We start from the raw sequence: 27,444 nt of genomic DNA on the forward strand, positions 1-27,444 counted from the left end.
AAGCGCAAAAGCCAGCTTCTTTTCTTACGGGGGAAAAAAAAGTTCTTCAAACAGGAAAAACACAGGAAGCCTGGAATGTAACCAGATAGGTTGTTTCCGGAGTCCCACTTACCCTTAAGCAATATGGTGAGCTACTTTTGCACTTGCGCAGAAGGAAAAGTTGGGCGGGGAGTTCCGCTGCGTCGGGTCGCGCTCCGGACAGGGATTGGTAGCAGCGGGCGTGAGAGGCGGAACCGGAAGCGCCTGTGTTGTGGGGCTTAGCTTGCTCGGTCCCGGTGTCTTTCCAGCGCCTTGTTTCTAGAGGTTGGTGCTGCCTTTGCCGCGGGTGCCATGGGAGAAGCGGAGAAGTTTCACTACATCTACAGTTGCGACCTGGACATCAACGTGCAGCTTAAGATGTAAGGGAATCGGGACAGTGACTGTGATTGCTGGGGCTTGGGGACGCTGAGGCAGGGGCCTGTGGGTTGGGGGGAGAAGATGGTTATTAGCCTAAAGGCCTGCCTGGGGCGGCAGGGAGGGTTGCAGCCAGGGAAGCGGAGGAGAACGGGAGCGTGGAGAGGGGCGATGTCAAAGAAAGATTGAAGACTAGGTCTCTGGGAGAGGGTAGCGGTAGGAGGCTGCTCTAAAGTCCCACGATGTTTTACTTTGTTTGAAGCATCTTGCTGTTGACAGCAACCTTTTGAGGGTTTTTACATTTTACAGATGAAGGAATCAAGTCTCAGTTAAGTCGTCCTCTGGCTGGTAATAGTTGGAAGGTCTTTAGAACGGGGCTGGCAGGTGGAAGGGAGACTAAAGAAATTATGGAGAGGTAGACACAGGCAACGACCTGGTAGTTGAGAATAAGATGAGCACATGGATACAGTACTAGAAGCACAGGAGGTGATAGAGGCTTAGATTGAATCTTTGGACCGTGTGGCATTATTTAGCCAGGGAAGTTGGGAGTCATTCGGAGGTGACGGTGGCAGTTGCAAAGGGACCAGAAGATATGAGAAAAGAGCCTTGCAGGAAAATCTTGGGGCATCACAGTTGAAGTAAAGGCCAAGGGCATGACAGCTTGAGATGAGATTACTGGAACGGAGACTGTGAACTGGTGGGACTGAGTTGGAAATTATGTCCATTTTAGGGCAGTCTTATAGAAGTATTTTCATATGTGAAAGCTATCATAAATTATGAATCATATCATCATTCATAATATGTTTAGTCAGTATTCGTCTAATGTGCCTCTGGCAAAGGGCTGCATACAGGCAGTGAGTACGTTTTCTCAGCTGTCAGATGCACCTTTGAAGGACTGTTTCCTTTTATTTTCAGAAGTTACTTATTTCAGACTCTGACAGATCTTTTACTATCCATCTTGTGGTGGTAGTAAAAATAATAATTCAACAACCAAACTATACTTTAGTAAAATCATTTACACACCCATTTCAGGAAATTTCTACAGCATGTGGCACTAGTTGTTTATACAGGACTGCATTGTTATTATTTGGTAAAGGGCTTTCCTTCAGTCTCCTACCTCTCAGTATTTCTTGGACATATGAATGAATTTTTTGAAACTTTTGAATATTAGAAGGAAAGAAGAAAAGTGAAACAAAACAAAAACAAACACAAAAAAACCCCTGACCTGTTATTAACAGTTAACACACTTGGTATTTTGAGGCAACAATAAAGCATAAATTAGAAGTTTGACAAAATTCAGTGCTGTCTTTCAGCTTCTGTGACTGCCATTGTTGTTTATTGGGGCACAGGAAGTAGCAACTTAGAATCATATAATCAGAGAATAGTGAATTCTTTAATTCAGCTTGTTCTCCCCTTCAGTTTGTTTCTCCAGTTCAGTTTGTTCTTTAGTTTAATTGCTACAGTTTTAATAACAAGTTACACTTTGATGTCTCTTTTCTTAGCGCTGTAATTGGAAATCAAACTGCCTGAGAGACATAGTCACTTTGGATGTGCCAAAGCACTTTAAAAGCAGCTGTCTGAAACTGGCACATCATTAGCCTACCCCTCTAACTCTAATCTTCCCATGTCGTCTCTCTTATTTTCATGATTGTTGGCGTCATTCAGCAGGTTGGTTAAGACAGAAAACTTTGGAGTTCTGCACACACCCCTCTCTTACCTTCTGTGTTTAATCATTCACAAATTGTCTTGAATCTACCAGCTTCATATCCTTGATCCACACTTTAGTCTCTCCTCCATTATGTTCTTATACTGCTGCCAAAAGTATAAATCTGATTGCATTACTGTCGCTTCAGATCATTCATTTAACAGATTTTTGAACGTTCACTTTGTGTCAGGCACTGTGCTGAATATGGTATCTACCTAGCTTCATTTTATACCTACTTTTCATTCTCATCTCTAGCTTCTTTGCCACATGAGCTTTATGCTTTAGCTATACCAAACAACTTGTAGTTCCCTAAACCTACCATCTTGCCTCTTTGCCTCTATATATGGTTATCTGTTCTTCTGGGATGACTCCTTACCTTTTGGTTCTCATCTCCATATATTGTTCAGGCTCATTTCAGACATCTGTCTGGGATGCTAAGCTCTTGCTCCCAAGCAAGGTTAGGTGTTCGAGAGACTCTTTGAGTTATCTTTCTGCAGTAGGAAGGACATTGGCTGGCTTTGGCCTCTTTCTATTCTCAGCTCTGTTACTTCGTGAACAATAAGCTTGATCTCTGAGTCTCTGCTTCATTATTTATAAAATGAGAAAAGAGTGAAAAGTAATAAAGTTTATAAAATGCCAGGCACAATATTTGACATAATCTTGTCCAAGCAATGTTCCCACCTCTTTTTTAATGTCTGTACGTATCTTTTATGACTTCTTTAAAAAAAATTTTTTTTTGTTTGTTTTTATTTTCTTAAAAAAATTTTTTTTAACGTTTATTTATTTTTGAGACAATGCGAGAAACAGAGCATGAGCGGCGGAGGGACAGATAGAGGGAGATACAGAATCTGAGGCAGGCTCCAGGCTCCACGCTGTCAACACAGAGCCCGACGTGGGGCTCGAACTCATGAACCGCGAGATCATGACCTGAGTGGAAGTTGGATGCTCAACCGTCTGAGCCACCGAGGCGCCCCGTTTTTATTTTAACATAAAATAGATTTATTTTATATTTTGAGAGAGAGAATGCAAGCAGGGAAGGGGCGGAGAGAGAGGGAGACACAAAATCCGAAGCAGTCTCCAGACTCTGAATCGTTGGCATAGAACCTGACTTGAGGCTCTAACTCACAGACCGTGAGGTCATGACCTGAGCTGAAGTCGGACGCTTAACTGACTGAGCCACCCAGGCGCCCCTCTTTTATGATTTCTAATTGTGTTTTTTAATTTAATGTGATCAGATAATATTATGAGTTACATTATATATATAATGATAATATATATAATAATATATATATAAACATATATAAATAATAATACATAGTAACAAAAATTAAAAGAGTAATAAAAGAATATACAGTTACAAGTAAGTGGAAGCAAATACTTTATTTATTATTTATCTCATCTTTCATTTTTGGACGTCTGTGCCCAGCACAGTGAATGTTTGTTGAATGAATACATGAACAAGTTCTCAGCTTGAAATTAAGTGAAACTAAAGCCTGGAAAGCTGGTGATGTCTAGAAGGTAGATCAAGAGATGATGACAGAATATAAAATTAAGTAAAAGCGTAAAATAGAGAAATATGTTGATGAAGATTAGAATGGTTTTAGGTATGTTGGGATTTTAAGAGACCTTTATAAGATGTAAAAGTGGCTTTAATTTTATATACAGGAAGATGTTGAGGTAAGATTACCGTGATACAAACGTAAACTATTTTTGGTGTATGTTGTGTATATGTTTAAAAATGTCTATAAACATTATTATTCTTATACTTTCAGAGGAAGTTTGGAAGGGAAGAGAGAACAAAAGAGTTATAAAGCCGTTCTAGAAGACCCAATGTTGAAGTTTTCAGGGCTGTACCAGGAGACATGCTCAGATCTTTATGTTACTTGTCAAGTTTTTGCAGAAGGGAAGCCTCTGGCCTTGCCAGTGAGAACATCCTACAAAGCATTTAGTACAAGATGGAAGTAAGTTGTTGTCTTGCATATGGTGGGTTCCAGACTATTCTTCTATTTCTTTATAAATGTGGCAAGAATGATTTGGTAGGGATTAAAGAGGAAATTAAAAAAAAATTTTTTTTGTACCTAATACCTCTAAGCATTGATCTAATAGTTTAAAGCAGTAGCCTCCTCAGATGGAATAAAATATTATATATAGTAATATTGTAAGCGCAATTTAGGTAGAAGTGAATTTGTGTTTGTATTCAATATATTGGTGTATTTTTATAAGTACTTGACTGATTCACAAAATGAGCCAAACCAAAAATACATGTGTAACATCTTTAAATTTTCTACCACTCTACGCCCTGAACACGTGAACACTTCTGGATTGTCTGAAATGTTGTCCAACCTGATGTTTGTAGCTCAGATTTTCAGAGAGAGAGATCTGTTGTCATCTGTTCGGATCAGATTTTTATTATTTTAAATATGAAGCTAACTTAAAAAAAAGTTCATGGTTTATTGAGCATGGTACATTAGCAGACCATTGTTGGGTTGCAAGGTAAATCTAGTGAACATGAAGTTCCTGTTTTTCCAGAACACTGTTGTGGGTCCTGAAATCAAACTCTTGTCTCCTCTTATTTGATAGATTATGTGGTGCAGTTTTGTTGCTCTACCCATGAGGGTTATTCAGCACCCTGGTAGGCTCTCTGCAGGATTCACAGGTTATGTGCCTCTTAAGGAAGAAGCTTATGCCCACAGTGTTAATGAAAAAAAGGTGTGACCAAATGGACTACCAGGTTGAGGGTACAGCCCTGTGTTTACCAAGTGTGGTCTAGTAGGTTGAGAAGGTTTTTTTCAGAGAGCAGAAGTCTGAGCTCTAGTGATCTGGCTTCGTTGAAACCAACTATTTTAATAGTGTAATTTCTTTAGTAGTCCTTTTGTGGATAGCTATAAACACACAAAAACACACTCAAGTATATATATATATATATATATATATATATATATATATATATGTATATACTTGTTATTTTGGAAAATTTCAAACCTGCAAATGTAGAGAGAATAATACAATGAACTTCCAAGACTCTATCACCTGGCTTTGATAATTACTAAATCAAAGCCAATTGTGTTTCATCTATATCCAGTTATTTTAAAGCATATTCCAAATATTTTATCATTCTAACTATGTTTCTGTGTATTTGTTTTTTGTTTTTGTTTTTGTTTTTTTTTTTTTTTGAGAGAGAATATGTACATGCAGGGGGAAGGACAGAGGGAGATGGAGAATCTTGAGCAGGCTCCACGCCTAACGTGGACCCCGACTCAGGGCTCGATCTCACTGAGATCATGACCTGAACTGAAATCAAGAGTCCGATGCTTAACTGACTGAGCCACCCAGGCATCCCTTTGTGTATTTCTTTTGTTAAACAAAACTGCAGTACATAATTATAATACATAATTACATCTAAAGCAATGGACCAGGATTCCTTAATTATATTAGGTTTTTAAACTGGAATCAGGAAATGTGCAAAAACCTGAAATTGTATGCAGAATTTTGTATCTTGTGCATTTTTACAAGGACAGAGCTCAAAGCTTTTATTAGATTTTTTGAGGTGGCTTATAACTTCAAAAAAGACTTTAAAACTACAAATTAGGTTTAGACCATCAACATTTATGGTGAGTTCCACTTTTCTTGGTGAGGGAAATTGTATAGTGGTTTTGCTTCATGCCTTGGCAATAAAGAAAATTAGAGAAAAAGCATATTCCCAGTTACAGGGAGATTCAAGTCTTTTCTCTTCCCATTTGCCAACTCCTTTCTTCATTTGTTATGTGTTATGTATTGTTGAAAGATATAAAGACTGCCATATTCGCTGTCCCGAAGTTTGAATTTTTTTTATATTTTTAAAATTGTGACTACACAAGTAAGTGCTTACTACACAAGTAAGTACTGCAGAATAATTAAAGTGGCTTCTTTTAATTGAAAGGTTCAACACATCTGTGTAGGAGATAGGGTGAGAAAATACCTCATGTTGGGTTAATATGAGGATAGGCTTTTTGTTTGGTTTATTTGTTTCTTTTAAATATATTCTTTTGGCTCAGGGGAAGACATTTGTAGATTTTGTACACCCTGCTCTTTGGTATTTAAGAGGTGAATTTTTTACAGTTTATCAAACCAAAAATTGCCCTCCTAAAATGCTTGAGGGCAAACTTTTCACAGTCACCTTCTATACACTTAAAAAAGAAATAGTGTAAACTTAGGAAAAATAAATTATACTGTAAAAGGATCTCTTACAATGTAAAATTTTGCATTTCCTTAGTTTAGACCGTATTTTTGGATAGTTGAGATTCCTAATGATCTGAATCTGATTTTTGAGATTCTGATAGTGAGTTGTGAGAGTTCAAATAGTAAGGATTCATCCAAAATTTACCCGTCTATTCTGTCTTCTCCTATTCTATCCTGTCCATAGTGGGGAATCTTGTACTTTAGTTACATTTAAATAAAGTTGTCATTTGTGTGGAATATTGCAGATTTCCATGTTTTATATGTAAGAATTAATTCTGTAGGCAAGTGGTTTAAATCTTTTTTTTTTTTTTTTTTTTAATTTATATTCTCTCCTGTCCCATAAAGGATATAACATGACTTTAGAGAGAGAAACAGACTGATAATCTAATATAATTAAGAAATGACAAAAGTAGGATTTAGGAGTGCACTGGTCAGACAAGAAGGTTAGTACAGTTGTATGTGGGGTGGTGAGAATCCAGCCATGCAGAATCAGGCTTCAGAATATTGAAATGTTTTGAAAGTTGCCAACTAGATTTAGTCTCTAGCTCAGTGAGGGTTGGGGCGTGTGGAAGGCCTGATGTGCTGAGAGGGAGAGAACAAAATGGGGTTCAGAATTTATATCTTCTTGATATCTGATCAGATCTTTCCATAATTTCTGGAAAATCTAGAGTTTTGAAATCATATATCTGCAGATTGATTTTCTTCAAAAGAACTCTTCTGCAGCAGTCCAGTATATAAAACAGGTTACAGTATAGTTAATTTGATTTTTAAAAGGTGTGGGGGTGTGTTTTTAGATGACAAGTTTGAGGCAGATGATTGTGTGGTCATAGATATTGTTTTTTAGTCAAAGGACAGAATATAGAAGTGAGAATTTCCATAGTTCATTTTGGATATTGTTGTTGATTTTTCTGTCTTTAGCCTGTATTAGTTAATTTTTGTGTTTTTTTTTTTTTCTTGGCACAAGATGATACTGCTTAGTATTTACCCTTTCAGTCAGACCCACCTTGTGTACAGTAATTAAATAAATTCATTTAGTTCCTGAAGTTTATCTAGTGAAGAATGGCTTTTTTGTGAAAGGCTTTTTTGAGAGATGATTTATTTTTTTAAGTTCTTCATAGAAGAAAAGGATTTAATAACTTTTGATTCTCCTTTAAATTGGTAGTCATGTCTAATTTTCCTGTAGGTCCTTGAATTTATATGGTGGGCATAAATGATTTATCCTTTAAGTTTTTGAAAATTCTGTTCAATTTCTTACTGATGCAGATGTATTTGACCTAGACTGGGATATGCCCCTTTGATAATAATTTTGAGCAAACAGAATAATTTTGAGTAAACAGAGAGAAACAGTTCTGTGTGTCTTCTGGGTATTAGTTTGTGTATTGTTTGCATAATTTTCTTTTGGGATTTTAAAAGCCATCTGTTGTTTAAGGGAGTTGAAATTGTCAAATAGATTCAGTATGAAGTTTGAATGCAGAAGAAAATTTGCAGGGATAAATAGAAATAAAAAAAAGAGCTGTGTTATCATTACTAAATTATTAAGCATGAACATTCTTCAGTGAAATCATATATACAGGTATGCTTTAAAAATGTGACACCTGATAGCTTTACATTATCAGTATTGATGAAATAACTTGAGGAACAGAAAAATATGTAAAAAATTGTCATATATTTGTCCAGAGCAGTCTGGTAACTTCTTCATGTTAGGGTGGTAGTAGATAGTCTACTTTGACCTCTTTAGGGTTTTGGTTGTTTTTTTCTCCTTTGTTTAGGTACTCTTGTATAATATGGGACCATACTATCCTCAGCAGCATTTTGAATAATTCTTTTTTTTTTCTCTTTATAATGTAAAAACTGTGTTCTGGAAAATGCTTATAGATAATCATACTTACGTTCAAAACAAGTTTGGATCTAACATGCTTGTGTTTTACCAGATTTTTATTAGCCATTATCACTTTCCTGTGTCTTAGTGATATTATGTGAATTTCTTGATTAAAGCATACCAGTGTAAATTTTCATGAGCTTGGCTTTTCATTATTTTTTTTTCATGTGTTCTGTATTTAAAATTGAAGTTGCCTCCATCAGAATCGAGGTAAGTGTCACATTTTTTGTAGTACCAACCTAATCTTTTGGAACATTTTCTCTCGACAAATCATACAAAAGTATGGTTTGTTAATTTAAAAGGAAGTTTACGCACACACACACACACACACACACACACACCCACACACACACTTTATTTCCTTAGCTTTATGTTTATGTTGACTTTATTTCTATAGCTGGAATGAATGGCTAAAACTGCCTGTAAAATACCCAGACCTGCCCAGGAATGCCCAAGTGGCCCTCACTATATGGGATGTGTATGGACCAGGGAAGGCAGTGCCTGTGGGAGGAACAACGGTTTCGCTCTTTGGAAAATATGGGTAAGCATTCTTTTCTTCTGATCTTTTAGGAATGTTGGGAGAGCTTTTCTTTTTGGGAGAGCTTTAATAGTTTATACCCACTCTGGTGCTCTGTGTCCTATGAAGCAAAAACATATTTGGTATACATGATTCCTTTATTCTTGAGACTGAATTTGACACAAATTTCCTATGGGATATGCAGGTAGATTAATTAAGAAACGCAACTTCAGTTACTATACAGTTAGTGATTGGTAATATGATTTCTATTTGAAAATAGTCATTAGAAATTCGAATCTTGCTAGAAAAAGAGGCTCTTTGGTGTATACTGTAATTGCATTGTTAAAACATTTTTTTTTGCTTTCTCAAAGTAGTGACAGGGCAATAAGCAGAGTTAAAAAGCATTGCTAATAATGACAGTGATTATATCACTGTGACTGTATCATTGAAATGGTGTCAACTCAGTTTTTAAAAATTTACAGATAATAGAAGTTTGTTGTAAACAATAACAACAACAACAACAACAAAAGCATAATCCTGAAAGGTATTTTTTCTCCTTTTTTCTCCTGGAACAGAAGGATCACTATCTTTAGAGAATTGGTGATATTCTATTATTCTTTTCTGTGTTTATTAATTGGGGTTTTCCTCTAAAGAACGTGGTCTTTCATCAGGTATTGAGTTATCTCGGTACACTGTTTATATAGGAAAGGCAGATGAATGTTCACTTTTTTCTCCTTTACCAATTTTAAGAATGAGTTGGTGTTCTGATAACTTGTCTATTTGATGATGGAGTTTTTTTTTTCTTTTTGTTTTTAAGTTTTGTCATTAACTTTTAGTCTTAAACATTTTTGAAATGTTTTAATTAATTTCTGTCTTTAGTCTTCACAGTGTTCAAACACTCCCGTTTTTGGTCAGTAATAGTTCCTTCAAGCTTATCCCCTCCCTGGTTCTGTGACAGTACTCCAGTAGTCATTCGTACCTTCTTTGCTGTCTGGTTGACACACTATTTCAGGCTAATTGGGCAGTTTCTCATCCCCTAACTGGAATCTCTGAAACCCTACTTCTTTTCAGTGCAAAATAGGTAGAGAACTTAATCTAGGTATTATCAGACTTATTAATTTGTGTTGATTTTAAAGTCAGATAATGTTATTGCCTGAATTAACTTGCACATCATTAAATTTAAACGAAGATGGTCATATTTTGATATGTTCGTTTACTGTTTGTGTATGTTTCTGTGAATTGCTTTTTGATGTCCACCTATTTTTTCAAAAAGTGAAATATAATTCACATGCCATAAAATTCTGCTTTCTTTTTGAGTTGTCAGTTTTCTTACTAAAGTATAGGTGTTATTTGTAGATTAATGAAATTAGCCATTTGCATGTTACATGTTACAAATACTGTGTTTCCTGTTCGACTTTTTTTGAATTAGTATATATTTATTTGTTTGCTTGCTGTTCATGGACCTTAAATTATCATGTTGATCAGCTTTTATTTTTATGGGCTGTGAATTGTTTTAGAAAGTCCTTTTCTAATTTTAAAAGAGATTTCCTCTTATGATTTTTATTCTAATTAAGTCTTTGATTCATCTAAAATCACTTTCTGAAAGGGGTGATGTATTGAGAATCAACTTAAAAAAAACCAGAAGACTGACAAATGGCTACTTACTTGTTTTAACACTATTTATTAAATTGGCCTTTGTTTCCAAATGTTTTGAAATGGTACCCTTATATATTCAGTTCATCACATATTGAAGTCTAAGAGAAACAGTGTAGTATATCATATGGTGGTGGTTAGGGATGCAGCATGGAGAACCAGATTATCTGGGTTCAAATCCTGGCTCATTTGTTTATTATCTTTGTACCCTTGGGCAAGTTATTTAATATCCTGCTGCCTCAGTTTCCTCATCTCTAAAATGATATAACAATATTTATCTTATAGAGTAGTTTATGATGATAAATTACTGAAGACACATAATTAACTTAATAAGCGTTCAGTAAATATTAGCTTCAACATTATTTCTGAACTATTCTGTTAGTCTTGAATACTATTACAAAATGTTTTAATATTAGATGGGGAGCATTTTCCTTATTTGCCTTTTTATAATTTCTCTGGATATTCTGTTTGTTAGATAAACTTTTTATTATTTCTTCAAATAAAAAAAGCTCACTGTTATTTTGTTAGGAAATTGTATTGAATTAGATATGTTAATTAAAGGAGAAAATTGACACCTTTGTAATAATTGAATTTGCCATCCAGGGATAGGGTGTGTTAGAAAGCCTTCAACTCATGAACAAAATCTAGATGTAATTTCATTTAGAATACTTTGGTTGCTTAATAATGTGAAGGTATTTTTGTTTGATGTAATTATTAAAGAGATATTTATTACTGAAATTCATGAAAGAACAAATTTAGACATAGTCTGACACATTACATATAATTTGGTTAAAATAGCATGTTACATTAGAATGGACATGTCACTAAGTCAGTATTGTTCCTTTTCCAGAGTGTTTGTTCCTTTTTGCTGTTCTCTGCTAAGGTGGGGTTTGCCACACGGTAAAAAAGTGCACAACAGTTTATTACTCTTGCTGTGTAGTTAGTGGTTAAATGTTCTTGAGAAACAACAGATACACCTCTTGGTTTTTCCTCTTGACCTCTTTATAAGTGGTTTCCCTTTTGGAAAATCAGCTGGAGGTTTTGTCATAAAAACACACCTCTGCATTTAGATGACCTTAGGATATAGTTTCAGGAGACAATTGGACTAGACAGTAAGTATGAGACAACCGAAATTTCCACAGAAGTGCAGTAAAATGAACTGCCTAAAGCCAAACAAACTCTTTCTTTCTCAAATTAACATTTGTGACCCAGTTTTACTTGACTTTTGGCAAGTTTTTGAAAAGTACATGAAGTCAGTAGTAATCAACCTATGAATAAGAAGCATCTGGTAAGCTCACTAGACAGTCATCTTCCTGTGTTCTCACTAATTCAGTGAGGGTGTCATGGGGCCCAAGATTCGGCATTTTTAGTAAGCAGGATCCTGAGTGATGCTGTGGCCTGTGGATCAACATTTTGGGAAACGCTGCATTAACCTTTTTATAATAGTCGACTTGTAGAACTTATGCCAGCAGTTGTTTTCAGAGTTTCTTTCATCCTGTTGCCCGCTTAATTTGTATTTCTGTATGAACCCCAGTAAAGGAAGCATTCCTTTACCTCTCATCCAAACCATGATGGAAATGTGCCTGAAACATGAGTCAGTAGTATTTGTTGTACTTTAAGAAGTAATTAAACACCAAATATTTCCATGAAGGTAGTGGTAGCAATAGGTGGGAGTTCAACTTCAATTCGTTTTCCTGATATTAAGTAAATTAAGACTTTGAATCTTGGAGAGTCCTCTGTTTTTTCATAACTCTTAACTGGACATTAGGTCATGCGGCCCGTCCATGTCCTGAACACATGAGGTGTCAGGTGAAAATAAAACGTGTTGGAGGGGCGCCTGGGTGGCGCAGTCGGTTAAGCGTCTGACTTCAGCCAGGTCACGATCTCGCGGTCCATGAGTTCGAGCCCCGCGTCAGGCTCTGGGCTGATGGCTCAGAGCCTGGAGCTTGTTTCCGATTCTGTGTCTCCCTCTCTCTCTGCCCCTCCCCCGTTCATGCTCTGTCTCTCTCTGTCCCCAAAAAAATAAATAAACTTTGAAAAAAAAAAAAATTAAAAAGAAAAAACGTGTTGGAGATTGGTACTGACTCTGTGCACCTCCCTCACTTAGAGCAGGGTTTCTCAAATAGGACTGGTTGACTTATTACTTTCCGAATTCCTGCCTTATCTCTGTACTTAGTATCTCTGTACTTGATTATCTGAATTAGCTCACTTTTATTTTTTATTTTTTATTTTTTTAAATTTTTTTTTCAACGTTTTTATTTATTTTTCGGACAGAGAGAGACAGAGCATGAACGGGGGAGGGGCAGAGAGAGAGGGAGACACGGAATCGGAAACAGGCTCCAGGCTCTGAGCCATCAGCCCAGAGCCTGACGCGGGGCTCGAACTCCCGGACCGGGAGATCGTGACCTGGCTGAAGTCAGACGCTTAACCGACTGCGCCACCCAGGCGCCCCTGAATTAGCTCACTTTTAAAACAAAAACAAAAACAAAACACATAGCTCCTATGTGGTTGTATGTCAGTTAGCCAAATGATAACATCAGATTTCAATAGAGGTTTCTCTGATACTTTGAACAGTGGGGAAGGAATGAAGAAAAGGTGGATCATCTCCTCCTGTTCCCTCTAGGTTGACATTTATCCTGACCTTCACCTCAGAAAAAGGAAGCATAAGAAACTTTATGAAATTGAAATAAGTCCTTTTTCTCTGTGTGTCCTGGGGCCTTTCCTTGAGATGAACTGGGTTGTGCTGCATGTAAGCCCAGGCGTCTCCTGGCACGGTACTAGACTGTGTGCAGCTTTGTGTGTGACTGCTCAGGATGTTCAGGTGTTGTGGCAGGGTACACACCTCTGCTGGTACTGCGGGGTCACAGCTGCTTCTCTGCATGCTGCTGCTGACATTTCGGCAGAGAGAGTGGCATCCATCTTTTGGGTGGCCTCAGCAGGAAGCTGCTGTAGTTTTTTTTTTTTTTTTCCTTCCTACCGTTAAAAATCATGTCATGTGCCACCACGGTTTTTGTGATTTAAGGAAACTGCTTTAGACTGTAGTTTCTTCAGATGTTTCTTGAACCATTACATAACCCCAGTTGCTCCTCACCTTTTCCCCTAAGTAGGGCTGGTATGGACTTAGTTTTTAAGAAGTGGTCTTCAAAGCATGTGATAGTTGTCTTATAATATTGGGAACCTTGTGACTGTCAACTCTTGGTATTAGCTAATGTCTGTTTTGTTTACTTGAGTCTGTGTGAAGCAGTGCTTCTTGGAGAATAGTATAATTAATAATTGAAAGACTCATCTCTTAAGATACAGCCAGAATGACTAATTGTCCTCATTTTGAAAGTTTAGCTGGTGAGATTTCTAAGTAGCTAAAAAACAGATTGATCATTAGATTGAATTGGCAGAGAACCATAAGCAGGCTGCAGATTTCTCGTGCAGATGTTTTTCCACATGTGAATTTGAAAGTCAGGGCAGTGGCTGCGATAGTGGCTTGGCACTGGGAGCTGGAACGTCAGCAGCAGCTGTTGCTGGGGCCTCCGCTGGAGTCCGAAGGAGATCCTGCTATGCTGTGTCTTTTGTCTTGCCTGTTTGGCTTAATTTCCCAAGTGGACATGATGCTCTGAGCATCTTTTGGCTTGCCACCTGGAGGCTGTGTAACTCTCTGCAAAGGTTCCATTAGTGTCAAAAGAAAGTAATATATTCACTTGATCATTTGAGTCACTTGGCATCACCCCTTCCCTCCACGTCCCGTATCCTTAAATCTTCTCTCCAGATTCATCCCAAGGCACCTAAATCATTTAGTAAACTGACTTCCTGCCAAATGTACTTATTTTTGATTTAGTTACATTCAGCCAGTCACAGTATTCACTGGGGGATACAGAGGTAGAGAGAAGGAAGGCAGGCCTTCTGCTGTTTCTCAAGGTACATGTAAGGATATTCATTTAAAGTGGCATTATTGCTTCACTGTACCCAGTTTCTTAGAGACTAAGCAGGTCTGCTTGATATTGAATCTATACCTGATTTGAAAGGAAGTGAACTTTATTTTTTTTTTATTTATTTATTTTTTTTTTTTTTAATTTTTTTTTCAACGTTTTTTATTTTTATTTTTGGGACAGAGAGAGACAGAGCATGAACGGGGGAGGGGCAGAGAGAGAGGGAGACACAGAATCGGAAACAGGCCCCAGGCTCCGAGCCATCAGCCCAGAGCCTGACGCGGGGCTCGAACTCACGAACCGCGAGATCGTGACCTGGCTGAAGTCGGACGCTTAACCGACTGCGCCACCCAGGCGCCCTGGAAGTGAACTTTATAAAAGGCTGGCATATGTGCTTTTTTTGTAATACAACTTTTTGATCTTTAATATGGTAGATAAATCTTGAGAATTTTTATTCTTTACAACTAATCAGTGCATTTTTGGGGGGCCTCTAAGGTAAGCTTTTGCATGGCTGCTGAGTGCCACCTGTTTATTGCCAGCCTTAAAGACCTTGTAACAAGTATGGTTATACCTTAGTCTTACTGTGCTCATGAGCTTGTAGCTATCGTTTATCATTCCATTCTCATTGTTCATGGCATCATTGCTTATATACATTACAGAATCAGTGAAAATCCTCTTTATTATCTGGGAAAAATCTGTGAAGAAATTTTCCATTAGTCAGAACATGATAATAAATGGCTTAAAAATTTTATGTAAGCCTTTTATAGTTAAGTATAATGTTTTTAAAGATGGAAAAATGCTGTATCAATATATGTAATGTACTTTATTAAAATTTTTTTTAACGTTTATTAATTTTTGAGAGGCAGAGCATGAGTGGGGGAGGGGCAGAGAAAGAGGGAGACACAGAATCTGAAGCAGGCTCCAGGTTCTGAGCTGTCAGCACAGAGCCTGACTCGAGGCTTGAACTCATGAACCGTGAGATCATGACCTGAGCCAAAGTCCGATGCTTAACTGACTGAAGCCACCCAGGCACCCCATAATGTACTTTATTTTAAAAAAAATTATTAAATGTGAGAGTGTGCAAAATGCTTTGGACTTGCCTACTCACTTCCAGTCTTATTTTTTTCCATTGCAGTCATCAGCTTGCTCTTTGAGCTTTGGGAGGATGCTCTTTGATAGACTTTATATTGTTTGAAAGGTCTTGTTTAAAAAACAACAACAACAACAACAACAACACTTAAGAAAAAAGAGAACACACTAATAGAAGGACATCTCTAATCCTTCCCTGAAAAAACACTCAGACACTTAATAGTAGCATATTTAAAAAACAGTTGTCTAAATCTCCTTTATGACTTTGCTCAACCTTTACTCTAGATCTTCTTGGTAGCTTTTGAAGGAAATTTGGCCATCAATAATCATATATATAGTTTTTCACTATAAAGCAGGATCTCACCATCCTCAGATTGAATTTTGGCTGTATGTTAAATCTCTTGATTCATAGACATGGGATTTTTTTCTTATACGAATCTGCATTTGTATTCTGTTTTAGACCTATCTCTTGTGCAAAAGAAGATAGAGAAATCATGATACCTAGTGAAAGGCTGATAATAGCTAACATTTATTGAATACTTCCTGTGTGGCAGGCACGGTTCTAAGTACTTCTTACTTCTACCGATCTATTTAATTTTTGTAACAACTCTGAGATACAGGTACTCTTTATAATCTTATTTTATAGATGAGAAAACTGAGACGTAGAGGTTGGGTAATATACCCAAGGTCATGTAGGTAATAGTTGATGGCACTGCTGGGATTCAGATCCCAGCATTTTGACTTCACCTTCTACTGTGCTGAATTGTCACTGAAAGTAGAGAGTTATGTATTCATTTAAATTTGGTTTCAGTTATTATAAATGTGACATTCTTTTATTTGATAGGAATTTGGTCTCTATTATTTCTCAGATCTCCACTGAAATGATGAAATGTGAGTGTGGTCCATTATGGAACTTTCTATTTCTACTCTACTTGTAGGATTTCTGTAATAGTTCTGTGTGGAGGGGAAAAGAATGGCATGTAAAAAAAACAGTGTTAACATGGATTTTAGTTGCTTAGTTAATTGCTTTACAACCCACTGGAGGTTTCAGGCTTGGCAAGACAGACATGCATTTTCCTGTGTGGAATTCTCTCTGTTTTAGGAACCTAAATGTCGTATAATGAACTGCATTAATTTACTTCTACCCTGAACACTATCTTTTCGCCTAGCATGTTTCGCCAAGGGATGCACGACTTGAAAGTCTGGCCTAATGTAGAAGCAGATGGATCAGAACCCACAAAAACTCCTGGCAGAACAAGCAGTACTCTCTCAGAAGATCAGATGAGCCGCCTTGCCAAGGTAAACAAGAAATTTGGATCAGGTGGAAAGTTCTGAATGTGTCTACTATAGTACAAATGACATTATGACTTGTCCGATTATTTTTTAATTTAAATTTAATTTTTTTAAGTTTATTTATTTTGAGAGAGAGAGAGAGAGAATGAGAGGGATGGAGGGAAAGTAGGGGAGGGGGAGAGAGAGAGGGAAAGAGGATCGCAAGTAGGTTCTGCACTGTCAGCGCAGAGCTGACACGGAGCTCAAACTCAGGAACCATGACCTGAGCTGAAATCAAGAATCTGACTGACTCTTGATTAACTCACTGAGCCACCCCGGTGCCCCTATTTTAATTTTTAATAAGAATATTATTGAAACAATAATTCACATACCATAAAATTCACCCTCAGAGAATGTATAGTTGAGTTGCTTTTAGTAAATTCACTAAAAGTTGAATATGTAGTCACACTACTATTTAATTTTAGAACATTTTCATCAAATATGTCACCATGCACTGTACCTATTAGTGGTCAATCCCCGTTCCCTCTGCTCTTTGGTTCCTGGCAACTACTGATCTACTTTTTATTTCTGTGGATTTTCCTATTCTGGACGTTTCAAAAAATTGAATTATATAACACATAGACCTTTGTGTTTGAATTCTGTCAGATTTGAAACTGTGGAGCTTTTGGTGATATTTTCAAGATAACCACTTTTTTTTGGTGATATAGTCTTAAAGATGCAGGTGTTCATGCTACAGATTCTTACATTGCTTGCTTGGAGGTAAAGATTCCTTGTATTACTAGCTGGTCTAAATGGCTCTCACACCTCCCCTGTCTCTTCTTTTTGTAAGCAGACTGAATTACTACCTTTTAATTTAAAAAATGCTTCATTTATTTATTTATTATTATTATTATTATTATTTTTAATTTACATCCAAATTAGTTAGCATATAGTGCAACAATGATTTCAGGAGTAGAGTCCTTAATGCCCCTTACCCATTTAGCCCATCCCCCACCTCCCACAACCCCTCCAGTAACCCTCTGTTTGTTCTCCATATTTAAGAATCTCTTATGTTTTGTCCCCTTCCCTGTTTTTATATTATTTATGCTTCCCTTCCCTTGTGTTCATCTGTTCTGTGTCTTAAAGTCCTCATATGAGTAAAGTCATATGATATTTGTCTTTCTCTAATTCGCTTAGCATAATACCCTGTAGTTCCATCCACGCAGTTGCAAAAGGCAAGATTTCATTCTTTCTGATTGCCGAGTAATACTCCATTGTATATATATATACCACATCTTCTTTATCCATTCATCCATCGATGGGCATTTGGGCTCTTTCCATACTTTGGCTATTGTTGATAGTGCTGCTAGAAACATTGGGGTGCACGTGCCCCTTCGAAACAGCATACCTGTATCCCTTGGATAAATACCTAATAGTGCAATTGCTGGGTCATAAGGGTAGTTCTACTTTTAATTTTTTGAGGAACCTTCATACTGTTTTCCAGAGTGGCTGCACCAGTTTGCATTCCCACCAGCAATGCAAAAGAGATCCTCTTTCTCCACATCCTCGCCAGCATCTGTTGTTGCCTTAGTTGTTAATGTTAGCCATTCTGACAGGTGTGAGGTGGTTTCTCATTGTGGTTTTGATTTGTATTTCCCTGATGATGAGAGTGATTTGATCATTTTTTCATGTGTCGGTTGGCCATCTGGATGTCTTCTTTGGAGAAGTGTCTATTCATGTCTTTTGCGTATTTCTTCACCGGATTATTTGTTTTTTGGGTGTTGAGTTTGATAAGTTCTTTATAGATTTTGGATACTAACCCTTTATCTGATATTTCATTTGCAAATATCTTCTCCCATTCCGTCAGTTGTCTTTCCATTTTGCTATTTGTTTCCTTCGCTGTACAGAAGCTTTTTATTTTGATGAGGTCCCAATAGTTCATTTTTGCTTTTATTTCCCTTGCCTCTGGAGATGTGTTGAGTAAGAAGTTGCTGTGGCCGAGATCAAAGAGGTTTTTGCCTGCTTTCTCCTCGAGGATTTTGATGGCTTCCTGTTTAATTTAGGTCTTTCATACATTTTGAGTTTATTTTTGCGTATGGTGTAAGAAAGTGGTCCAGGTTCATTCTTCTGCATGTCACTGTCCAGTTTTCGCAGCACCACTGGCTGAAGAGAATATCTTTATTCCATTGGCTATTCTTTCCTGCTGTGTCAAAGATGAGTCGGCCATACGTCTGTCAGTCCTTTTCTGGGTTCTCTATTCTGTTTCATTGATCTGTCTGTTTTTGTGCCAAAAAATTGTTTTAATGTAGTGTTTTCATTTAGGAAAAAAGGTAGGTTCAATTCTGTGTTTAACTCACAAGAATATATCTTATGTGATGAATGTTTGTTCACAAAGCGCTATGCTAGATACTGCTTAAAGATCCTTTTACAATTCTTTCATTAAGAGACTCTCTTTTAATTCTTACATGTAAATTTCCTTTGCAATCTTGTTCGTGTGGATAACTCTTTAGTGTCTGGAGAAAGTTTTCATGCCAAGCATTTTACAGCTTGTTGTCTCAACCTACATATGGAAGAAATATTAATTATCAAGAATAAGTACTTGCATTGGGTTTGCTTTGTTCTTCAACATAAAATTTTCATTGTCAAGTTCATTCTGTGATTTTTGTATTGCTCTTTTATGGAAAAGTGATGTATGTCATGGTTTCCTCATAAGCTTCTTAAGCGAATTACTGTTGTCAGCTTCCCTCCCCCCATAATTAGAATTTAATTTCTAATTCAGCCACTCATTCTGAGGTTTTGTTTGCATTTTTACATGGGATACAGAAAAGTTCTCAAGCTTTTCATATGTCAGCCTTCTTTTTAAGAGTTTATCTTGGTGATGGACTTTATGCTACACTTTGTGACTTTTATAAACCTGGAACAGTTATAGAAATTTTATCAGAATCAGCTCATTTATAGCATGTGGGTCACAGAAGGTTAAATCTCCAATGCAGGAGGAAGGTAGCATGTGTGGAAGAAGTAAAGCTCTTAAAATTTTTTTCTGTTTGTTGTTTGCGAACAGCAATGTGATGCATATTATGGATGAAATTCCAAATTTGAGGGGGTAACAAGGAGAGTCAAGAAATACATCCATTTTGGTTCTCTTTTAAATGAATTATTTATGTTTCTGTCCATATGTTCCTAATTTTTTTTATCCAATTATTTTTGTTGGAAGATTCAGATATAATTTTTATAACAGGTGACTATGCCATTTTTCTTTCTTTTTTTTTTTTTTTTTCCAACCTTAATTTATTTTTGGAGGGGGGACAGAGAGAGACAGAGCATGAACGGGGGAGGGGCAGAGAGAGAGGGAGACACAGAATCGGAAACAGGCTCCAGGCTCCGAGCCATCAGCCCAGAGCCTGACGCGGGGCTCGAACTCACAGACCGCGAGATCGTGACCTGGCTGAAGTCGGACGCTTAACCGACTGCGCCACCCAGGCGCCCCTACTATGCCATTTTTCAAAAAGCAGTATATGCAGCATAGGAATTTGTTTGAACTGGACTTCTCTGGATTTGTAAGGTAGCACGATGTTAAGTATTTCTCATTTTTATATTTTGAATTTTATGGTAGGAAAAAAAGATGTGACTTGATAGTGATCAACTTTTTTTATGATTGAAACAATAACCGCTTAAAGAGTTTTATGGGTTCACGTTTATTCTTTTGGTTCTTAGTGCACAGTTGCAACTCTGGAAACGACGACTAACCATATGCAGAGCAAAATAAGATGTTGGGAAGAAGCTTTCTTAACATGTTTGGTAATTGATAGTAATCATTAACTGTCTAAATTCTTTATATTGAAGAATATGGCAAGTTTGGTCCTACTTTTTTAAGAGATACTAAAATTTTAATGTTGTCTATATTTCCAAGAGTGGTTAACAGTTTTCAAATAAATTTTTATCCATTAATTTCTAAATCTTTAAAATGGGTGTAAAAATTAATGAGAATAAGCATCTTACAGCCTTTCTGAGGCTATTTGTAAATGAGCTCTTTTCAAAGTTCTTTGCTCCTAACAGAATTGTACTTGTTATTTCTGAGTGGAATGGAAGCTTCAGAACTTGCTATGCTGTGACTTCTTGCTTTAGTGTTACCTCAATGTTCCCCAGAGACGAAAGAAAAACTATTAAAACCAGTAATTACTTTTCTTACATGGAAAATACATCATGTTTGTAGCATTGTTGAAAGAACTGTTCCCTCTTTGAAGGAAGCTCTTTCTTTTTCTTGGCACTTTTGGCTAATGTGTTTCATTCTTTCTGTATAGAAGTTCGTCATGCTGTTTGAGATTTCAAAACCTTTTCAAAGCCTGCTGCTGTGGAGGAAGAACATGTTTTAAAAAATGATGTCTTAGGTTTGATGAAATTGGAAGCTTGGGCACTTGGAAGCACTTTTCAGTGGGAAGAGCACTGTGGTATGAGTCAGAGACTTGGCCATCCCACTGACTCACAGAAAACTTGAGCCTGTAAAATCAGAAGTTTAGAATGGATGATTTCTATGTAGGTCCTGTGTAGCAGCTATTCATACTCTTTTATTCTAAGAATACTGAAATAGCAAATGATCAGGATTGTTTATCTAACTGGATTTTACAGTTATCACTTTAGTAGAGAATAAACATGTGATCATCTATTTGCAGTTGTGAATGAGCTGTGTTCATGTCATTCCTTCTGTGATCTGTATGCCAAAAGTATTATTCCGACCTGCTTAATAGGAATGATATGGCTGTGCTCTTAGATTTTATTTTTGTTGTTGTTGTTTGATTCATACCTGTTTCTTTAGTTACACCTTTTTCAGGCTGGCTTCCTGAGTCTATGTCTCTTGTCTCATACCAGAGACAGTATACTTTGGTATTTGTTATACCTGAACTTAAAATTATACTTCCATATTTCTTTTGTTCTGAAAATTGTGCCACAGTAGCTCTCTTTCCCCCTTATTCTCCTGCCCCTCTCATTTTTCTGGTTCCACATTAAAAAGTTTGCTCTTTTAGATTGGCATTCTCTTCCACAAAACACTTTGAAGTTGTCTTTGGTACAGTACATTTTTAAGAACTGGGAAAGAATGTGTATGATTGTGTTTCCATTTGTATACAGTAAGAACAGATTTTAGATATAATTTCTCACACTACCATTTTAAGAAAATAAATAAGTATTCCAGTAGAAGAGACTTAAATGGTTAGAACTGAATGGTTTATTTCTTGTACTTTGATTTTCCAGCCAGTGAATTTACCATGATTGTTTCTAATTGTTGAGAAGGCAGTTGGACTCAGAGTAGATAGGTGCACATAAATCTTAATAATAGCAAAGCATAGTTACCATGCATTGTACCCATGAGCCAAAATAAATAGCACAGAGACAATTTTCAAAATGCAGTGTAAGAAAGTCTATTCAGTTATAGAAGTGCTTCAGTCTTGGCTGCCTGGGGATAATGGGACAAGAGGACTGTGAAATGAAGATGAACTACTTAAATGACTTGTGAAAAGATGGTGTTCGATAATTATTAAGCAAAGAACCTCAAACTCCAGCTGGACTAAATATTTTTATTCTCACTTATTGCTTGCTTAACTATGAAGTTTGTATTATAACTGCAATATGAATAACTGAAGTTTAAAAGCCTGATTTTTAGGTTGAATATTTTTAAAAGTCAAACCCTTTCAGGGGGAGTTTAGTGGAATTAACCTCTCTAATGATTTTACATCATTTTGTGAACATGCCTAGTTTTCCTTTGAGGAAACGCTTGTGAGAAAAGGAAACAAATAGGAAGTCTTCAGTTTGGTTCTTATTTTTTAAAAGTTGGATTTCTTAGACTTAGCAGGGAATAGGGAGAAATGAATTCATTAAAATATACTCCTCTCCCATCCATTTCTTCCTAATTATCTTTTCTACCCCAGCTCTACATTTTCCTATTTAATATTTACAAGTATAGTATCTTTCTGTTTGAATTGATTTGTGAAAATAATCAAAGGCCAGACTTCTGGAGCATTTATTCTACTTTCATTGTCCATGACCCAGCCTTTTAATGATTGTGAGCCTTACTTGAGCAAATTTGCCCATTGTTCCCATCTGCTGCGTTTTTCAGCTTGTCATATTGTAAGAGTTTTATGACTAGGATGCATATCCACCTGGGGTTTTGGATGTGACTACCAAGCTTCAGTGTTTGATTTATATTTGAATCCATGTCTTTAGACATGAAAGGTTAGTGCAAAAGCATGCCTCTCCACTGTCTCCTTTTCATTTTAGCAGCTCTGCTTGATGCCTTTGGAATGTGCTTTAGTTTCTGTCAATTTGATTAAGAGGAGGCAAAGAGAAAGTAACCCACTAGATGAAAAATGCTTTGTGGTCTGTGTGACACAGGTTGGGGAAAGTTGAGTGTATAGGTGAGCATTGTGACAGTGAAGTTGTGGTAAAGTGAGGTGATGTTTCAGGCTGACCCTAACATTGTCTGCATGGAGTCATTCTGGGTCCAGGGTCCAGACTTCAGGTCTATAGCAGTAGGATCTGGATATTTTTAGTTCATTCAGGAGCAGTTAGTATCTTGAGAATAGGCTCATGCCAATCAATTTAAAGAGTTATAATCTAGAGTTGTACTGTCTAAAATAATAGCCATAATTCACAACTAGCAATTTAAGTTAATAAAAATTAAACAAGATTAAAAATTCAGTTGCTCTGTTACCATAATCCCATATCTAAGTGTTCAATTGCCACATGTGGCCAGCAGCTATTGAACAGTGCAGATATGGAATATTTCCATTATTGCCAAATGGTCTGTTGGATAGCACTGGTCTAGAGTGCCAATTTACTAATTTGTAATGGGCTGGTAACCATATTATTATCTTTCTGGTAACCATGTAACTTGTATCTGCTACCCAGGACACCATTTTTTTTTTCCTTTTTTTTTTTTTAACGTTTATTTATTTTTGAGACAGAGACAGAGCATGAATGGGGGAGGGTCAGAGAGAGGGAGACACAGAATCCGAAACAGGCTCCAGGCTCTGAGCTGTCAGCACAGAGCCTGATGTGGGGCTTGAACTCACGGACCGCAAGATCATGACCTGAGCCGAAGTCGGACGCTTAACCGACCCAGCCACCCAGGCGCCCCATGGACACCATTTTTTAAGGTACCTTGGAAATTAAATTAGTCTTCAGGGGATTGTTGATTTCTTAGTGAGCCATAAAGGAGCTAAGCCTGAAGGAGCTAGAAAGTTCTGTAAGTCATTTCAGTTTGGGGAAATCTTAAAAGGACTTTCTTTCTCGACATTAACTTTTTAGTTGCAGCATTACTTGAATATGCTGTCTACACTGCGTCTTTTGAGTAAACGTTGAAGTTTGTATTATCATGGTTACAAAATAATCTTTTAAAATTGAGACCAAGGTAACAAATTTTCTGCTGACATAATTTCGTGAAGTGGGATTGAGGCTATTTATTTTAGATTATTTTATAGTACTCTTTGACCTGCTGAAACATTTGCCCTTGAAAGAAAATAGTTTACATTGAATGCATTACATTGCATGGGTACTAGTCTAGAGGCTTTAATTAGAGGAGCTCACTGAGATTTTTATTTCAAGTATATGGAAAAGTCCTCTTTTTTAAAAATGTTTTTATAAAACTAAATTTATTCAATGTAAGGGACTTTATTCTAAGATTGTGTTCTTTCTGTGCTTTTGAGTATTAAAATGACCCTCATTTGACAGTAGCATTTAAAAAATGACTATGCTTGGCAAAATAAGATTTGGGAACATCTATAACTGTAAAAAAATTCAGTTGACATACTATATTATATTGGTTTCAGGTGTACAACATGGTGATTTGGCATTTATATACTTTGTGAAATGCTCACCACGATAAGTGTAGTTACCATCTGTCACTATATAGTTATTATAGCATTATCTGTCTCTATCTCCATCACCATCACCTCCTGTACTGAAGGCACACTGCTGTATGTTGGAGACAAAAAAAAAAGTTATTGGGTTGATGCTGTCATTATTCATAGTGCCATTATGAGTAATAATAACTAATAATGATAATCAGCTTGAATGTATAAAATGTTTAATGTCTATAAAGCCCTTTAGCATAGATTGAGAACTAAAATGGAGAAGTGGTAAAAATCATGGCTTTGGAGACTGTTTTTCATTCAGATTTCAGTTGTTTTTTGTTTAGTTGTGATCTTAGATTGACTACTTAACTTTGTCTAAGCCATGAAATCCTCATCTGCACAATAGAAATAATACTTACACCTACTTTCTTCAGTTATTGTGAAGACTAAATCTAAATGAGATAAAATAATTAAGGATTTTGCATATTGCCAGGCATCACTGAGCATTAATAAATATTAGCTGTTGTTATTACTTTATCTTATGTGCCTTCATTTGATTCTAATGAGTGTAATGATTAGACACTGTACATATTAGAAAATGTACCAGACATTGTTTTTAAACTAATGAAAAGATGGAGGCTTAGAGAAGTTAAGTGATTTGCTTTAAGGTGTCGTGTTAATAAGTTGAATCTGGACCTAAAATCAGGTCTTTAAATTCTTCATGTAAATGTGTTTCCAAAGGTAATTATCTTGCTTTCTTAAGATTTAAAACTTGTGAAGGATTTTTTTTTTTTTTGTATGGAGAATATGTTTTTCTTATCAGGAAGATTAGAATTGAAAATAGAAGAGACAGAGGGAGTAAGAAACTGTATATATCTGGAGGTACTCACTCAGGTATGGCATAAAAAAAGATGGTGCCCAGGAACTTAGTAAACAGTGACTTGCCTGTGGTCAGTACCTATGGCAAATGTGTGCCATGAAGGAACTAGAGTTATAAATGAGACTCGTGACTTCAGTTGTTACCAATGCATAAGTTAAAGGTAGTAAGTAACAGTCACTCTTAAGATTTCTTTCACCCACAGACCTCAAACAGCTAAGGCTTAAGAGGAAAGGAAACACGATAGTGAAGAGGATAAGTGTTGTTGAAAGAAACAATATGGTAGGAACTTCAGGGTGCAGATGCATGTGAGAATCCTTTGCTAAAGATAAAAGAAGGAAACAGATGCTGATAAAATTGTGAAAACATTTCAGAGCTGTGGAGAGGAAGGTGCTGATAGTTTCTTTGTGTGATCACAAAAAATGATACAGCTAGAAAGTTATTAGTGGTAATGAAGTCTCATTTGTGCAGCCCAGGCTTTTGTCAAAGTATTGCTTGATCACTGGTTAATTTTTTAGAAGGTTAAGGAAAAAAGGTGTGGCTTCTCTAGCATTAAGTTATTATCAATATGAAGGAACCAGTTGGTGAAAGGGGAATAATAAGAAGTTTGGAAGAAACTAAGGATGTCTCATTATACCTTGAGATTGCAGTTATAGCCAAGGAATGGGATATTGGATCAAGAGTGGGGTTAAGAAAACAATTTCAACTAGAATGGAGAAGGGCAAGACATTCTGGCGATTTGAGAATCTAAAAAGGAAGACAGCCCCAGAGAATCAGTGATTCTCAAGAGGTGATTTGGGCTGGGCATAAGAAGGATTTATGACAGGAATTGTTTTGAAGAAAAAGTCCCTAAAGATAACAATATTTATATTTAAAATATATTTTAATAAATATATAAATAAAAATATATTTAAATAAATATATATTTAAAATATATTTTAAATATAAATATTGTTTTGTTTTGAAGGCACTTAAAGCACTTTTGAAGTAGGTCTATGTGAGACAACCTAATTGAAATAGTTGAGTTTTATCTTCTTCATCAAAATGTTCTTTAGCCTAAGGGAGTTAACCAAGTAAGTTAAGTGGTAATTGAACCCTAAGAGTGGTGAGAAGAGGTAGTAGAAGGCACTCACAGACTGTAGATTAATTCAGTTTTCCCAGCCCTGCCAGGTTAAATGCCTGGGTTTTAAAATTACGTATGTGTACAGTTATGTTTTTAATTTTTATTTTAAAACAATTCAAATAAAAATAATACTGTAATGGACATCCATGTATTCATTGTTAAGATTGAACATTCAACATTTGCCTTGTATCACAGTGTTTTACAAAAGGATGAAAAAAAACCACAGATACTTGTTAAAACTTCCCTCGTTTTTTTTGTTTGTAATTTGCTTTTTTAAGCTTAATGCTGTTTTTGAAATTTATCCATGTCAATATATGTAGCTTGAGTTCTTTCATTTAAACTCCTGTGTAGTATTCCATTGGATGAATAAATCAGTTTATTTGTTCTCCCAACAGTTTCAGCTTTTTGTATTATTAATAGGGCTAAAGTGAATGTCACTTATTGCCCACAAGTGATTTCTTTACTATAGAAATCTAGGAGTGAAGTTGTTGGATTTCAAAGATTAACATCCATACATTTTCTGTTCCATCTATTTCTAAATTTCAGGTAGTTTTTGTTGTTATTGTATATATTTTCTAAGGAGTGTATTTTTAGATTGGTAAAAAGGAATTTGGAATAACATTGATTCCTATTTATTGACCTTATGTTCAGCAACAATTCTGAACTCATTGTTTCTAATAGTTTGTCTGATAGTTCTTTTGACTTTTCTATGTGATAATCATCTTAAAAAGTTTTAATTTCTTTCATTTATGTTTTTCTGTATGTTTTCTGTATGTTTTCATGTATGACTGGTACATGAAGCTCTGGTATAGTGCCTAACAGAAACAGTATAGAGGCATCCTTGTGTTCCTTCCCGACTTTAGTGAAAATGCTTCTTACATTAACCATTTGATAAGATGTTGGTTACCACTTCCTCGTATATTTTTTAAAAATCAGGTTAAGAAGGTCCTCTTT

At 36.3% G+C, this 27,444-nt stretch overlaps 1 protein-coding gene across 2 annotated transcripts in view; it reads left to right on the forward strand.

Annotated features, from left to right (window-relative positions):
• Positions 1 to 239: 239 nt before the first annotated feature.
• PIK3C3 (phosphatidylinositol 3-kinase catalytic subunit type 3) overlaps positions 240 to 27,444 on the forward strand; it is a 151,954-nt gene continuing 124,749 nt past the window's right edge. For both annotated transcript variants that reach the window (XM_047828089.1, XM_047828090.1), the window contains exons 1-4: positions 240 to 398; positions 3,871 to 4,059; positions 8,593 to 8,736; positions 16,544 to 16,673. In XM_047828089.1, the coding sequence (XP_047684045.1) occupies positions 331 to 398; positions 3,871 to 4,059; positions 8,593 to 8,736; positions 16,544 to 16,673 (531 nt within the window). In that variant the 5' untranslated portion in view covers positions 240 to 330. The remainder of the gene's footprint in view (positions 399 to 3,870; positions 4,060 to 8,592; positions 8,737 to 16,543; positions 16,674 to 27,444) is intronic.

The sequence above is a fragment of the Prionailurus viverrinus genome, chromosome D3, assembly GCF_022837055.1.
Source record: "Prionailurus viverrinus isolate Anna chromosome D3, UM_Priviv_1.0, whole genome shotgun sequence".
Taxonomy (NCBI): Eukaryota; Metazoa; Chordata; class Mammalia; order Carnivora; family Felidae; genus Prionailurus; species Prionailurus viverrinus.